The sequence below is a fragment of the Vespa crabro genome, chromosome 4 (genome assembly GCF_910589235.1).
Source record: "Vespa crabro chromosome 4, iyVesCrab1.2, whole genome shotgun sequence".
In the NCBI taxonomy this organism is placed as follows: Eukaryota; Metazoa; Arthropoda; class Insecta; order Hymenoptera; family Vespidae; genus Vespa; species Vespa crabro.
The window spans coordinates 1,280,001-1,295,000 of NC_060958.1; the positions used below are offsets into that span (position 1 = coordinate 1,280,001).

The following is a 15,000-nucleotide window of genomic DNA, read 5'->3' on the forward strand; positions in this document are numbered from 1 at the left end:
AAATCGTTCGAGTTGTCTCTCTCTCTCTCTCTCTCTCTCTCTCTCTCTTCCTCTATCTCTCTGTCTCTATTTTTTTTATCAGTTCCATTCTAGATATTCTCTCTCTCTCTCTCTCTCTCTCTCTCTCTCTCTCTTTATCAATTTCTTTCTAAATATTCTCTCTCTGTCTGTCTGTCTCTCTGTCACTCTCTCTCTTTCACTTTATCTCTCTCTCTCTCTCTCTTTCCTTCTTCTTTCTCTAGCTGACAATTATAAGGACACATCGAGAAACGTTTTATTTCTCAATAATTTACTCGAGGCGTGCCTTGTAGCTTGTTTTCCAGATTTCAGCGAGCGTTACGGCGCTATGGAACCTGTGAAATATGCAGAGAGGTAATGTAACTCTCTGAACGATAGCCCAAGCGAGGAATCCATAAAAGTCAAGTTGTACGGGATTAGCGATGACCTTTTGCATCTCGAAGGTATAAATGACCCACATGGTTACGTTGCAAATGAGAAGGAAGGTGACCACTTGACGTCCTGGCTTGCTGCGATCGTGTTCAGGTAGGTGTACCCGCCTACGTGAGACATCGGCGATGAATAACATCTGAAGGACAACCTGGGCTACCGAGAGAAGGCCAGTAACCATCACCAAAAGATTCGGTTCGTGGGTAAATGCCGCCAAGGAACCAGCGATCACACTGAAAACGGCATAAACGAAGAGTCCAAAAGCTGAGACACGTAAAAGTATGTCATTCAAATCGCTCTGTTCTTCGGCCTTGAACTTGAGACTTTGGACACGTATGAAACCGACGATAATAGCGACGATCGATAGAGCCATCAAAACGCAGTGGGAAACGTCAGCCAGATAAATCGCCAAAAGTCCAAGCTCGGAGTGATGTATCAGGACGAAGAAGAGTATCAGACAGATCAACGAACCGACCAGTAGCAGCAGACCAAAGAATAGACCCTTGCTTGCCCCGACGCAGTCCACTCTGGCGTGTCCTGTATATTCGTGTTTGGTTTTTGTTTTTGGTATTTTGTCTGGTTTTGTTTTATTTATTTTTATTTTTATTTTTTTTTCATTTTTTAAAACATACTCAATAGAGACACGTCGATCTCGTTATTATGAGCTCGACAATCTCCTTTTGGCGAGAAATAGAAGTGAAGTAGAAGAAAAGAGCGCTCGGAATAAATTATAATCGATTACCTGCATGTGCCAGGGCTACTGCCCTTCTCGAAAGCATGACTTCCAGACGACGCTCGAGATCGGCTTCCGCTTGATGAGGCCAACGCGGGTGTCTACCGATGTGTTTCCACATGACGTATATCACAGCGGCACCGATCAGGCTATACTCGATAATGAAGGGGAACAAGTAGGGTGCTGCATCTTGAACGATAGTACCCATGATGTTGACGCGACCACATGAGTTTGTTATCGTGCCATCCTCTGTCAAAGCTTCCGCATAAAAGCCAAGATTCTGGCTCCAGTAATCGCTTGTGTTCGTCGTATTGCTAACATAAAATACTTCGTGTACCTGAACGAAATGAAATGGGGAATCTTTCACATTTGAACAGGACGAATATAATGTAATGTAATTTTTTATAATAATTTATTATAATGACCTGATCTTTGGTGTCAGCCTGAAATGAATCAAAGATATCACCGAAAGCATTCGACAAAATGGAAGCTGGTGTAGTCGTTGTTGTAGTAGTAGTGGTCGTAGTCGTCGGTGTAGTAGTGGATGGCGTTGTACTCGGTGTAATCGTTCTTTCGGTAGTGGTACTTCTCGTAGTCAAAGTAGTCAACAAAGTGGATAACGTAGTAGCGGCTGTAGTCGTCAAATTGGGCAAAAACGTTGTCGTTGTGGTCGTGGTAGTTGTAGTACTCTGTGTCGCAGATGGTGAGGTCATGAAGGCCGTAGAAGCTGCCGTAGATAAAGTACTCGCTACTCTTGGGATTGCTTTGACAGTGGTTCTCATCGCTCGTGTAAGAGATTCTGCTGTTGTCGGTATCAAGGTCGAAGCTACCGACGTTGTTTTGACAATCGAATGCAACGGCGTGTCCCGTAACTGGGCCATGTCTCTAGGTTCTGTACCTAAGATTGCTCCAGCATTTCTCAACGAATGTTGTTTTATACTCTCTATACATAATACAATACGATACGTTTAGAATTAGACGTATTCATTTTTCAATGTCTTGAAAGATTTACATAAAAGTTACCTAAAATTCCGGCCTCCTCTTGTCCCAATCGTTGATGATACTGGGTGATTTCTTTGAGACTCTCAAGTACCAATGTTCTTATCCAAACGCAAAGATTCGTAGCGACGACGTGCATCAAACCAAATCGTGCAATTACTTTGAATCGATGAATGTTTAACTGGATTAAAAAAAAAAAAAAAAAAAACAAAAAGAAAAGGAAAAAAGAGAGAAAGAAAAAACAGGAATGAAAACACATCGTAATTAAAATATCAAATATATACGTAACTCTCAATATTTATCCTTACTTACCCTGGAATTCATAAAGATGAAGTACATTTGCATGAACGTGAAGATCATTTGAAGAACAGGATTGACACCCTGAAGTATTTGATAACACGGTGAAGTCGGTGGTACCTCAAAAAATGCTCCGAATTCCAATCCATTGTAGATCATTGTACCCAAACCAAATGCTAACGTTCAATAAGACATTGTGGTAAAGAAAATTAATACTTGAAAATCTAATAATAGATAAGAGTATAATCTCCATTTTTTCTATATTTTTTTTTCCTTTTTTTTTTTTTATTTTTTTTTTTTTCTTTACCTATGGCACCGATTCGAAGGAAAAAACTTCCGTGACTGTGATCGTTCTGAGAAGTTTTTCGTTTTCGCAATGCGCGCGTTGCAACGCCAGCTTCCACGTCTGCAGCATCCTGCAGATAAAATTTCTCAAGTCAGAATGCTATTCTTTCAGAGAATGACTGAAAGGATTTACATTGTTGGAAGATTGATATGAGGAAAGAAAAAGAAAATCAAAAAAGAGAGAGAGAGAGAGAGAGAGAGAGAGAGGAGAATAAGACAGAGGGAAAAAAGAAAAAAAAATATATATATATACATATATATGTATATACATAAAACGTAAAAGAAAGATAGACAAACGAGTTTCTCTTTGGCACGAGTGCAATTCAATTACGCCGATCTCGATAACTTCCCGAAAAACTTTCCATTGCACGTTTCCATCCTGATATCATTCATTTAAATTACAATCAAAGGAATTACTTTGAAAAAATGTTAGAAATATGGATGCCTTTTGAAATGCGATCAAATGTATTTAAAAACATAACATATATGAGTAAGTAACGTAAGTACTTACGTAGGATCGGTTGTTCGGTAAAAGAAAATGGAACGACTAGTGCTAAAAATATTAAAAAATCTCCTCACTAGAGGTTTCGCATTAACAAAAGAGTTAAAAGAGTTTATAAATATTAAATACGGTATGCTCTTAGCAAAAGGGAAGAGAAGAAAAAGAAAAGAAAAGAAAAGAAAAGAAAGAAAGAAAGAAAAAAGAGAAAAAAGAACGGTCTCTTCTCAATGTACGTACGAAGATAAATAGGCAAGCTCGTTAAAAGGAGTCTTGGTCTCTCTCTCTCTCTCTCTCTCTCTCTCTTTCTCTTTCAATCTCTGTATCTTTCTATTCCTCATGAGAGACAAATCGCGTGTAATTAATTCGATAGCAGCCGCGAGTCTTTTCGACTTTAATTATAAACTTCAATTAAAAAATAAATTAACCTGAAAATCCTTCTTATTCTTTGCAGCTTTTTGATCTTTATCCTTCTTGTCCTTCTTATCCTTCTGCTCCTTCGGAGGTTTAGGTGGCCTCGGTGGTGGTGGCGGTGTATCACTGCCGCGCGCACAGCAGGCGCTCTCTTGAAGTAGGAAGCAGAATACGTAGAGAAGGAAGAGTATGCTCGCACCGTAGAGATACGTGAAAAATCCTTCATAATAGTAGAGCGGCAATTTGTGCGTTACAACTTCGCTTATAACATAAGCAATGCACACCACGACCAGTAACTTCGCATAAATGAAGCTCATGATGATGAAGAGCGACGTTCTGAAGCACGAAAAAGCATTAATTAGAAAAATAGAGAGAGAAAAAGAGAGAGAGAGAGAGAGAGAGAGAAATAGAAATAGAAATAGAAAGAGAGAGAGAGAGAGAGAGAGAAAGAAATAGTGAAAAAAATGTTCCGAGAGATAGTTATATAGGTACACGAACTCTCAGAGGAGAACAAAAAAAAAGAAGAAAAAAAAAATAGAATCTCAGCGTCTGTTATATGCTTCTTTAAACGAACACCGCACCTAACGTATAAAATTAGATTTTTCTAAATAAAGTAAGGAACATCCCTTATTGCGTATAACAGTGTTTACAAGCTGATATAATGATATTATATAATGTTTCGTTAATCTCTCGGGTTAAATCACTTTACCGTTTCTTCTTGATAATCTGCACTCTACTGTTCACTGCCTCCATCGAACTTGTACCATTAGCCATATTGTTTTCAACCAGTGGAACGATTTCGACCTCCATGATAACGATCGATTTCAATATTTTTGTGTTTTGTTTTTTTCTTACTTTTTCCCACCCTTTTTCCTCAGGTTTCAAGACGACACTTCACCGTTCTTTCTTTTTTTCTTCTTCTTCTTTTTCTTTTATCTTTCTTTTCACCGTTAAATAAAAATGATTTCTTCGTCGTATCGTAGAGTCCTTATTAAAAGTGTATAATTAAAAATGATGGATGGATAATCCTCTCCTCTTTCATTTTCTTTCTTCTTCTTCTATCTTGTTCTTCCTCCTCTTCTTCTTTTTCTCCTTTAGCGAAAATCCCTCTTTGTTCTTCCCTTTTCTAATCCGTTTATCGATATAATCGACGAAAGTACAATTGCAACGAACTTTCGACGCGTCTACTTAAGGCCGCAAAGTCTCGACGTCGTATGGTGTGCATCTTCGACCAGAGAAGGGCTTAACCACCCTTTGTCCCCGTGGCATTTCAGGGGTTGAGGCGTAGACCTTATTGTGTTCCGCACGAGCTCGTACACTCGACACAGACACTTTTTACTTGATGGCTATCGCAATAGATAGAGAAGGAAGAGAGACGCCGTTCAAAGTGCAGCCACGTCATGTATTAATAAAAGCATAAACCTTTACGACGTTCTTTGCTTTTTTTTTCTCGTTTTGTTTTTATATTAAAAATATAATACGTATTTCGACAGCTCTTAACAAATCATTCGGTATTAATAATATTTTGTTGAAGAAAATATCCGATCTATTAAAAGTTTCTTCGTTTCGTTTTTTTTTCTCTTTTGTTTTTTTTCTTTTTTTTTTTTTTTTTTTTTTTTTTATTGACGAAAATATCTCTTTTTATTTACATCCGTGTAACGAGTTTTCTTTCACCTTTGTCACTATAATATATATATATATATATATATATGCAAAGAAACGATAATGGCCATTTCTTTCTTTATTCGTCTTAAAGAGGAAAAAAGAAAACAAAAGAAAAGGAAAATAAAAAGAAAAAAAAAAAAAGAAAAAAAGAAGAAAAAAAAACAGTTGATAGCTCGATGAGCAACAATAGTAGGAATAGTAACAGCAGTAGTAGTAGTAGTAGTAGTAGTAACAACAACAGCAGTAGCAACAGCAACAGCAACAGCAACAGCACACAGCCTTTTTACCACTCGTGAACGAGGAAAACGCTAGGAAGTGGAAATAGTGGTGTATAGCACGGACTCGGAGTGGTCCAGGCTGCCGGTCGATATTTCGAAGTACCTACTTTCAGCTCCTGGTTCTCCTCTCTCTTTCTCTCTCTCTCTCTCTCCCCCTCCGGTCCTCTCGACTCACCCTAGCCACGTATCTTTGTCCCTCACAAAATTTCTACCCTTCGATCGTCGTTTTCTACCCCTTTCTCTCTCTCTCTCTCTCTCTCTCTCTTTTTCAATTCTTTGAATATCAACGACCTCCGCGCTATTTCTCGTCTTTTTTCTCTCAACAACCTTTTTGTGGGTAATTTTAATCCGAAAGAATTATCCAAATTGAAATTCGATCCTCTTCTCTTTTTCTTTCTTCTTTTTCTTGTATTCTATTTTTCTTTTCTCTCTTTTCCTTTTCTTCCTTCCTTCCTTTTTTTTGTTTATTTTTGTTTGTTTGTTTGTTTGTTTTTTCTTCTTCTTTTTTTTTTTGTTTTTAATAACACACAATTTTAATTAACAATACCCTTGCAAACAAAGCTTTTAGAACGATAAAATATACGGCTAACTTGTTATAGGTTGGTCGATTGTAAACGAGACGATGAGAGTCGTGTCTCTGAACCGACGACGAAGGCAACAAACAACTCTCGTCGTTTCGTTGCACGCGTCTAGACTGTCGGAGAAGCTAAGACTCGTAGAACCACCGTTAATGCAATTGCGAATACGAGAGTAATTCGAGAAGCCGTTCCTACGCCGCAGAAAGCGTACATGCTTAACACGAGTGTCACGCTCTATGTGCTACCGATCTACATATGTGACGAGATAAAATACTTTCGGATTCTCAGTTAAATAGAGAAAGAGAAAGAAAGAGGAGGGCGGAGAGAGAGAGAGTGAGAGAGAGAGAGAGAGAAAGAAAATAGCGTTGCTTCATTTTCCTTACATTCTACCAAAGAAACCCGACTCGCTGGAATTTCAAACGAATTCTCTCTGCGAAGTACAGTCGCTGAAAAAAGTAGAAAAAAGAAAGAGAGAGAGAGAGAGAGAGAGAGAAAATATACGGCCCCCATTTACGCCCGATGCACAAAATTTACGATAATACACAAGAGAAAACCTATCTTCGAATGTTTCATTTTAATTTCAATTTTTGTTTTTATCTTTATTTTTATTTTTTACAATTTTATTTTTTATATTCCGAAATTAGATAAGGTTAGAGTATATTCTCTCTCTCTCTCTCTCTCTCTCTCTCTCTCTCTCTCTCTCTCTATCTCTTTTTCTATCCTCCTTTGTCACGCTCGGTCGGTTGTTTCCCTCGAGGTAGGGTGGTTCCTTCTACGTGCACGAGAGTATACACCTTCTCGGTTACGTATAAAAGTATGCGTTAGTCGACGTTCTCCGTTATGTTGTATATAAGTTGTAAGTACGTGCACGTACGGGCAACTATGTATATGTATATAAGTACCTACATAGGTACTTACATACATTCCGTACGACGAGCTAACGAAGTATGTACCTACCAACGTCATAAATAGAAACGCTGAATAAAACCAAGAAGATTCTTCTTCCCTCCCACCCCCGTCCCTCGACCATCGACCACCATACATTTTCAGAAGCTTTCTTAAGATCCATTTTGTACGTCACGTTTTCTCAAAGAAACGCTAAGGTATTCCAATTATTTTGCATTCTACTATTTGTACTTCTCTTTCTCTCTCTCTCTCTCTCTCTCTCTCTCTCTCTGTCTCTCTATCTATTTATCTACCTCTCTCTCTCTCTCTGCCTCTCTCTCTCTCTTTCTCTCTATGAAATAATACAACTAAACTTATAGTAAATATTTATTATAGTAAATTAGTAAAGCAACTTAATCGTTTTTACAATTGCTCATACGATTGGAAAAAAAGAAATGAAAAGTAAAGTGATTTCTAATGCTTTCAAGAAGGATCTAAACGCATAATTTTTCTGGTCTAATCGACGTTTTATCTGTGCGTAACCTACCCTCTCCAATTCCCTCTCTCTACATGTCTTCCTCCTTCTCCTACTTCTCCTCCTCATCCTACTACTTCCCTTTGTCATCATTCTTCACGAGATATTTCTTACTTTTTCGCTGGCGTAGATCGTACATTCTTCAGCTCCATTTCTTTATTAGCCGCGTTGTTCTTCTCTGCGTTGTCCTGCGCGTTAGGCGGCGAATTTTGCGGATTTAAAGGCCTCGTGACCGGAAGAGTTGCCGTGTTGTCACCCGCGGCTGCCGCCTCAACTTCCACGGTGGCGACTTTACAATCTCCGCCACCGTCCATCGTGCAAATTGCCTTCTTATCTATTTTGCGCGTATCGTAAATGATTTTTAAAAGAGAAATTTTTTTTTAAAGTCCGTTCGTTTCGTTGTTCTTTTAGAGATGGAAATAAGAAGAAGCAATGAAATTGATCTACCCGATTTATATATACATATATATATATAATATATATATTATATATATATATGTATATATAATATATATAGGAAAAGAAAGCAGGAAGAGAGAGAAAAAAGAAAAAAAAGAGGAACGAGTAAGTTGATATCGAACGATTGAGAACAATTAGACCGCCATTTTGGTGAACGTCACGACGTTCGAAGATATCTAAATACGAGAGAAAATATTTTACCGTTTCGTATGAGATGAAAATGAATGAAAGAAAGAGAGAGAGAAAGAAATGAAAAAAAAGAAATAAAAAAAAGAAAATGAAAAGAAGTATGACAAACTTTATCAAAGAATATATTTCAAGTTAGAGAAAAGATTGCGAGTGTCATTTAAAGGAGGAGAAGGAATTGGAGGGGTAGAGAGTGTAAGTAAGGACAAAGAAAAGAAATAATTTGCGATGTACCAAGGAATAATACGCGATGTACGCGTAGTAGGCGAGACGACGGGAGTCCGTACGAGAGTCTGAAAGGTAGGAGAGATACTCCCGAGCGAACCCTTTCGCGCAAACAGAGACTCGGTCTCTATGGGAGGAGGGTGAATAGAAAGAGGGATTTGTAGGTAGCTTGGAAGCCAACGAATCTGTCTTCTCTTCGACCACCGACGATGTGGATTGTTAAACGAACGAGCGGGTTGGAGACAAAAAAAAATTGAGAGAGAGAGAGAGAGAGAGAGAGAGAGAGAGAGAGAAAAAGAAGAAAAAAAGATGAAAAGAGAGAGAATGAGAAAGAGAGAAAAAATGAGCGAGCGAGCGAGCGAGAGAGAGAGAGAGAGAAGAAGATCGGTAAACGAAAGAGAAAGGACTATCACGAAAGTGTCTCTCTGATCCCGCGCACTTGGTCGAACGAGCTAATGGAAAATCCCGTGCGCACGACCGAACCTCTCTCAACAACCTGGAAGGATCAAGCACAGTCTCTCGCTCGAATGATCGACGACGGCGGCGACGGCGGCGACGGCGACGATGGCAACGACGACGATGATAATAATGACGACGACGACGAGAACACACATCTAATACACATTCTCTCTCTCTCTCTCTCTCTCTCTCTCTCTCTCTCTCTCTCTCTCTCTCTCTCTCTTTGTCTCTTTTCCTATCTTTCTCGGGTACTCATATCGAGAACGAACAAACGAACGGACATACGAACGACGTTCAACGAAGAAGGCTCACCTGCTGGAGGTGGTTAGTTGAAGGTACTCGCGGTGACTGCACCCAGGCTTCGGCGGAGGAAAAGGGTGTGAAGCGTAGAGACGGAGAAGGGATAGACCACGCAAGGGGACACAGAATTGGAAGCAGAGAGAGAGAGAGAGAGAGAGAGAGAGAGAAGGATATATACGGAAGGGATGAAAATAGAGAGAGAGAGAATGCTAGGAGAGAGTGAGAGAAATAGGGATAAAGTCAAGCGAATGCGCGAGGATAGAACGACGGAGAAAGAGAGAGATAGAGAGAGAGAGAGAGAGAGAGAGAGAGAGAGAGAAAGAGAGAGAGTAAGAGTGAGTGAGTGAGCGAGCGAGCGAACGAGTGAGACAGACTCTATGTTATCAGAACACGATGAAATGGGGGTAGAATCACGATCGCCGCCCCCAGCATCCCGGAGACTGAGGCTAGCCGGGAGGTCTCTTCCCGGGCAGACTTGAGCTTCTTGCACAAGCGCACTGGCTACGAGAGAGCTTTCGTTCTATATAGATAGTTAGAGAATGAGAGAAAAAGAGAGAGAGAGGCAGAGGGAGAGAGAGAGAGAGAGAGAAAGAACCGAGTACAACGACGACGTTCGAACGACGACGACGACATCCACTGCCCTCACCCCTTACCTGTACGGATCGTGTTGGACTCCATCGAGAAATCCACCAACCTCCCTCTTTATCATTTTCTCTCTTTCTCTCTCTCCCTCTCTCTTCCTCTCTTTCTTTTTTTCCTCTCCCGTTTTCATTCTCTATCTTTCTTTCCCTCTCTCTTTCTTCAATCTACGCTCGTAATATATCCGGAGGTAGGAACACCGCGCTCTTTGTCCCAATGAATGTCGGCATTGAGATTTCAACGACATCGTACATTTTATTTTACCATCCTCCCTTTCCCACCTTAGTCACCTTCACCTCCCTCCTACTTTTTCTCCCTTCTACGCATTCAACCCCAATGCGTTGCGTCTATACAACACGGCCTACTAACGCAAATATTTGAAAAAAGATATTTATAAGATGGACGATACGTATGTTCGTTCATTCGTTCGTACGACTCCTTTCTTTCTAACGAGTTACGCGCGTATTTTTCAAGAATTCATGATTGATGTTTAATCATCATGATCCTTCAATTTCTGGAGTTAAGTTATATCATGGATCATACGAAACAATTTTTCGACGATAACACGATATCGACGATTCCTAAGAATAAGAAAGAAATTCGAATTCGGATCTTGTATTGAACCTTTCTGTTCCTACGTCGATCTCTAGGAAATTTTTCTACTCACGTTCAATTATTTGATTAAATTAGAATTTTGGAAGGAAAATGTTAAAGAGAAAAACGGTCGAAGTTCGTCAGATTTCCAGCTTTATTTTTCTTTAATGAGTTTTCTCGTACGAGATTCCTTGAAAAACTCAGATAACTCAGCAATATTCAGTCTATTCCAGTAATCGTTACCCTCTTTCTTACTACGAGAAAATCTCTCTCTCTCTCTCTCTTTCTCACGAAATGGTTTAGAGAGGGTGCTGCCGTTAGTAGGAACCAGGATGAGGCGGTGGATTCGAGTAGAGTGACTAGGTGGGGAGTGGGCGTTAAGAGGCAAAGGGGGGTAACTGCTCCATGCTTCTGCGACCCACTGACCCGCTCGATAACGCTGCCACCGAGGTGACTGACCTTACTCTCGTACAAAATTCTTATCGTTTGCGAGGAGTAAGCTTGCGAACTCAAAGCTCGACCCGATTCCATTTGCGATCATTTCATCATCATCGGATATCCCATATCGACGATATTTGATATCGTTAGGGACCCTAACATCGATTTAACAAGATTCCTTTTACCCTGCGGCCATACTCTCAATACTTTTTCTCTCTAATCCAACATTCTTCTTTTTCCAATATCAAGCATCACCTTTAAAAGAGAGAAATAGAAAGAGAGAGAGACAGAGAGAGAGAGAGAGAGAGAGAGAGAGAGAGATAAAGAGAGATAAAAATAATATCAATTTGAGAATTTAAGTAGTCTTGTTATCGAAAATCAAAGACAAAGTAATTATCTTTCATCGTAGATTTTAGATTTTCCATATTGTGCAAACAACGATGAATATATATATATATATTTTACAGCACGATCATGAGTAATTACAAGGTAACAGATCTGCAATCGTATTCCCTTAGTGATAATCTAGTTTGTGGAGTGTAAACTAGTATAGTACCATGTATATAGAATTTTTTTATCCGTTGTAATATCGCGTTTCAAGGATTACGAAAGAGAGAGAGAGAGAGAGAGAGAGAGAGAGAGAGAGAGAGAGAGAGAGAGAGAGATAACGCTCACGCACTACGAGTATTGATTTCGACTGTCGCTCGCAGTGCTGCCACGATTCCGCGTCTTTAGAACTAAGCTCCCGGACCCATCGGGGAGAGGTCATTGAAAAAAAGAAAAAGAAAAAAACGTACAAAATAAAAAAAAAAAATGAACACGTTTTTCTCTTTTCCTCGTTTAATTATTCTTTCTTTCTTTCCTTTTTCTTTTTTTTTTTTTTTTCTTTTTCTTTTCTTTCCTCCGCACTCGAAACACTGTCCTACCTTTTAGAGCAAAACCATTTCAATATCTACGTTGAATATCGCGAGAGAGCGAGAGAGCGAGAGAGCGAGAGGGAGAGAGAGAGAGAGAGATGAGATGCAGTGTGATAAAAAAAAAAAAAATAAAAACGCAGTACTTCTGTCTTTTTAACAAGTGTGAATCTTTCACTTGAATGTCCTTATAAAATTTCCTACATTTTGACACACATTCTCTCGCATTTCTAGCGGAAGTATTTAATACGACGATCATATCATGGTCACGAAATCCACGACGAGCAATGTAATTGATTTTTGCAGGAAAAACTTGAAACAAAAACTTTTCGTGAATTCCGTAAATAATAATCAACGATCAATATTTACTATTTGATAGAAACGAAAAAAAAAAAAAGAAGAAAAAATAAGAAAAACGATTCGACATAATTTCGACAAAACAACAAAGGAATAAATTATTATTGTATAAATATTGACCGACTTATTTCGTATAAATCAACTTATTAAAGAATAAGACGTAAGGTGAAGATCGAACGAGATCATAAATCCAAGTTGGCGATCGTCCTTGTGTGTATTACGATATATTCGATAAAACGACATTCGTTCGAGTTCTACTATCGCGCGTGAAATCGTACTCTTTTATGTAATTCTAGATACGGTAATATTTATAAGCAGTTGATTTTGTTCCATGATTAATGTATTATCGATATATACGATTCGATAAAAAATTATGAATTATATCGAAACAACTTTCATGTACATATTATATATATAATATAATATAAACAAATATATATATATATATATATATATATGTATGTATATATATATATATATATATGGTGTTATAAATAGATTCAACTAGTTCGCAAGAAAAGGATCACCCTTTACATAGCAAATTCGAGACTAGTCGTATGACTATAATTAGCGTGTTACTAAAACCGTAACGGGGGAAGGCTTTAACCTGTACCCTGAGATCGTAAAACGCACGACTGGCTTAAGGAAGTTTGACTGGCTATTTCGAGTTTATCCCTCTGGTATACCAGAAACTTATTCGTGATAACGAACGCACTTGAATTTCGATAGGTTTCCGTGTTAGCACGTGGCTAGGTAGGTTGTATATCTTTCTAATGCTTCATTCCAGTCAACTCGTTTATACTCTTATATCGTAAAAAGAAAAGAAAAGAAATGAAGAAAACTTTTCTTTTTTCGTGTGTTTAACCTCATTCGCTCGTAGAATTTCCTTTCTCCATAAACGTCTTATCTCATATAATTATATTCCGTAGCTTTGATCGTAGATATAAACGGACGCAGTTATATTTTAAAGAAACTCATATCGACGTATAAAAATCTGTAAAAAGAAATGAATTTCGTCGAAATATTTTTCGCAAAAGTGAAGGAAAAAAAAAAAAAACAAAAAAATAAAAAAGGAATGTGAATTTTCGAATTAATTAACATTCTCATATGCGACGTGATTTCTTTCCAGCATGATAGTTCGTTCTTCGTATAAATGGTGAAAAGCATACATACACGCGTGAACACACATACAAATATAAATACTTCGGCGAAGTTTGTATATAAGTACTTTGAATATTCGTAGAAACAGTAGTCATTTTACTCACTTAGCGTTCTTTGGCAACATGCCATTTGACGGTCCGGTGTGCGTTGGGGTGAGGCAAAGGGGTTGATTGTTCGCATTTTGTGGAACCAAGGGTTGCCTCGCGTGAGCCGGCGATGTATGAGATCCATAACCATCGGAGTTAAGCTAAAATATTATATAGAAACGATCAGATACGATCTTATTTATCTTAATCGATGTTAATTAATATTCCTTAAAGATAATATTTAATTTAATATCAATTTATTACCTTAACGACGGTACCGATCAACGAGTCAGGAGGCATTTCCGGTGGATCTGGTATAACACCTGGATTCGTGTGTGCTGGATAATCGTTGTGAAGATTCGCCTCCTTAACGGGAGTACCTCCGTCGAGTCTTTCCATGTCTAAGCTATCTGTCGGTGTCGGTTGTGAGAGCAAACGCTCTTTCATCTCGTGGAGGTATGGACACCGTTGCATCTCTTCAGAGTCGTTAGTAGTCCTCTGACGATCTGAAATAATTCATTAATTAATTTCTTATATACCGAATTTATGAACTTACTTGGATGGATATATTAGATCAGTCCAAAAGTTCGTGCGCATTTACACCATTTAAAAATTTCGCCAAAATCCGCACGAACTTTTCGACTGACCTGATACATATATCTAATAATAAATGTATATATATATATATATATATATATATATATGTGTATATACATATATATATATGATGACGATTAGAAAGGATGTTCCTTCTTTCACATCGATTTATTTTTAACGACGTGTAAAAAGAAAAAGGAAAAAAAAAGAAAAAGATGAATTTATCGTTCGATCGCCATTGATGTTGCTATAGAGCGAGAGAGTTAAAAAAAAAAGAAGAAAAAAAAAAGAGAAAAAAAAGAAACTTTCCTTCGTGCATTCTCCGAAGCGGAGAAATTGCGATCGTAAGTGAAAGATCGAGCGGATTTCAACGGTGCTCGATCACTTGTTTAATAAAGATAGATAGGACTATCTTCGTTCGACAGTTAAAACGATATACGATTCGAAATTGCGTCGATGATGGTTGCGACATATACAACACTTAAATTACTCCATGGTGACCCTGAGAGATTCTGTGAAAGACTTCAAAACTCGGCCAATGCGATCGAGATTATACTACGAACGATCCTAGATATATGTGTATGTATATCTTGATATCAAGATACGCGAAATTCTCGTTTCGTTTTGTAAAGAATCTTAAAGTAAGGAAGGAGAAGATGAAAAGAAGGAGGAGGAGGAGAAGAAGGAAAGGGAGGTTGATCCTATCTTGTCGTTCATATCAAACGATCGACACTAAAGTATCTTTGTAATATGAAAAAATCGTTTACGTTCAGCAACAAGTATTCCTTTATCATTTATATATATATATGTTTGTGTGTATCTATATGTAAAATATTTTCTTCGGAAATAATAAAAGATGAAAATTAAACGGAGAAAAGTAAATACATTCTCCGACGACGAAATTATTTCT

The 15,000-nt window shown here is 38.2% G+C and overlaps 1 protein-coding gene across 8 annotated transcripts in view; it reads right to left on the minus strand.

Moving 5' to 3' along the window:
- Positions 1 to 114: 114 nt before the first annotated feature.
- Positions 115 to 15,000, minus strand: part of LOC124423299 (proton channel OtopLc) — a 24,003-nt gene continuing 9,117 nt past the window's right edge. For 5 of the 8 annotated variants that reach the window (XM_046960878.1, XM_046960880.1, XM_046960879.1 and 2 more), the window contains exons 2-10: positions 13,758 to 13,999; positions 13,512 to 13,654; positions 3,749 to 4,070; positions 2,784 to 2,892; positions 2,492 to 2,652; positions 2,204 to 2,360; positions 1,606 to 2,123; positions 1,190 to 1,517; positions 115 to 984 (exon numbers count right to left, since the gene is read on the minus strand). In XM_046960878.1, the coding sequence (XP_046816834.1) occupies positions 290 to 984; positions 1,190 to 1,517; positions 1,606 to 2,123; positions 2,204 to 2,360; positions 2,492 to 2,652; positions 2,784 to 2,892; positions 3,749 to 4,070; positions 13,512 to 13,654; positions 13,758 to 13,967 (2,643 nt within the window). In that variant the 5' untranslated portion in view covers positions 13,968 to 13,999 and the 3' untranslated portion in view covers positions 115 to 289. Of the gene's footprint in view, positions 985 to 1,189; positions 1,518 to 1,605; positions 2,124 to 2,203; positions 2,361 to 2,491; positions 2,653 to 2,783; positions 2,893 to 3,748; positions 4,071 to 4,443; positions 5,321 to 7,789; positions 8,029 to 9,316; positions 11,207 to 13,511; positions 13,655 to 13,757; positions 14,000 to 15,000 lie in introns of those variants that run through there. The other 3 variants (XM_046960882.1, XM_046960883.1, XM_046960884.1) reach the window with 3 other exon arrangements.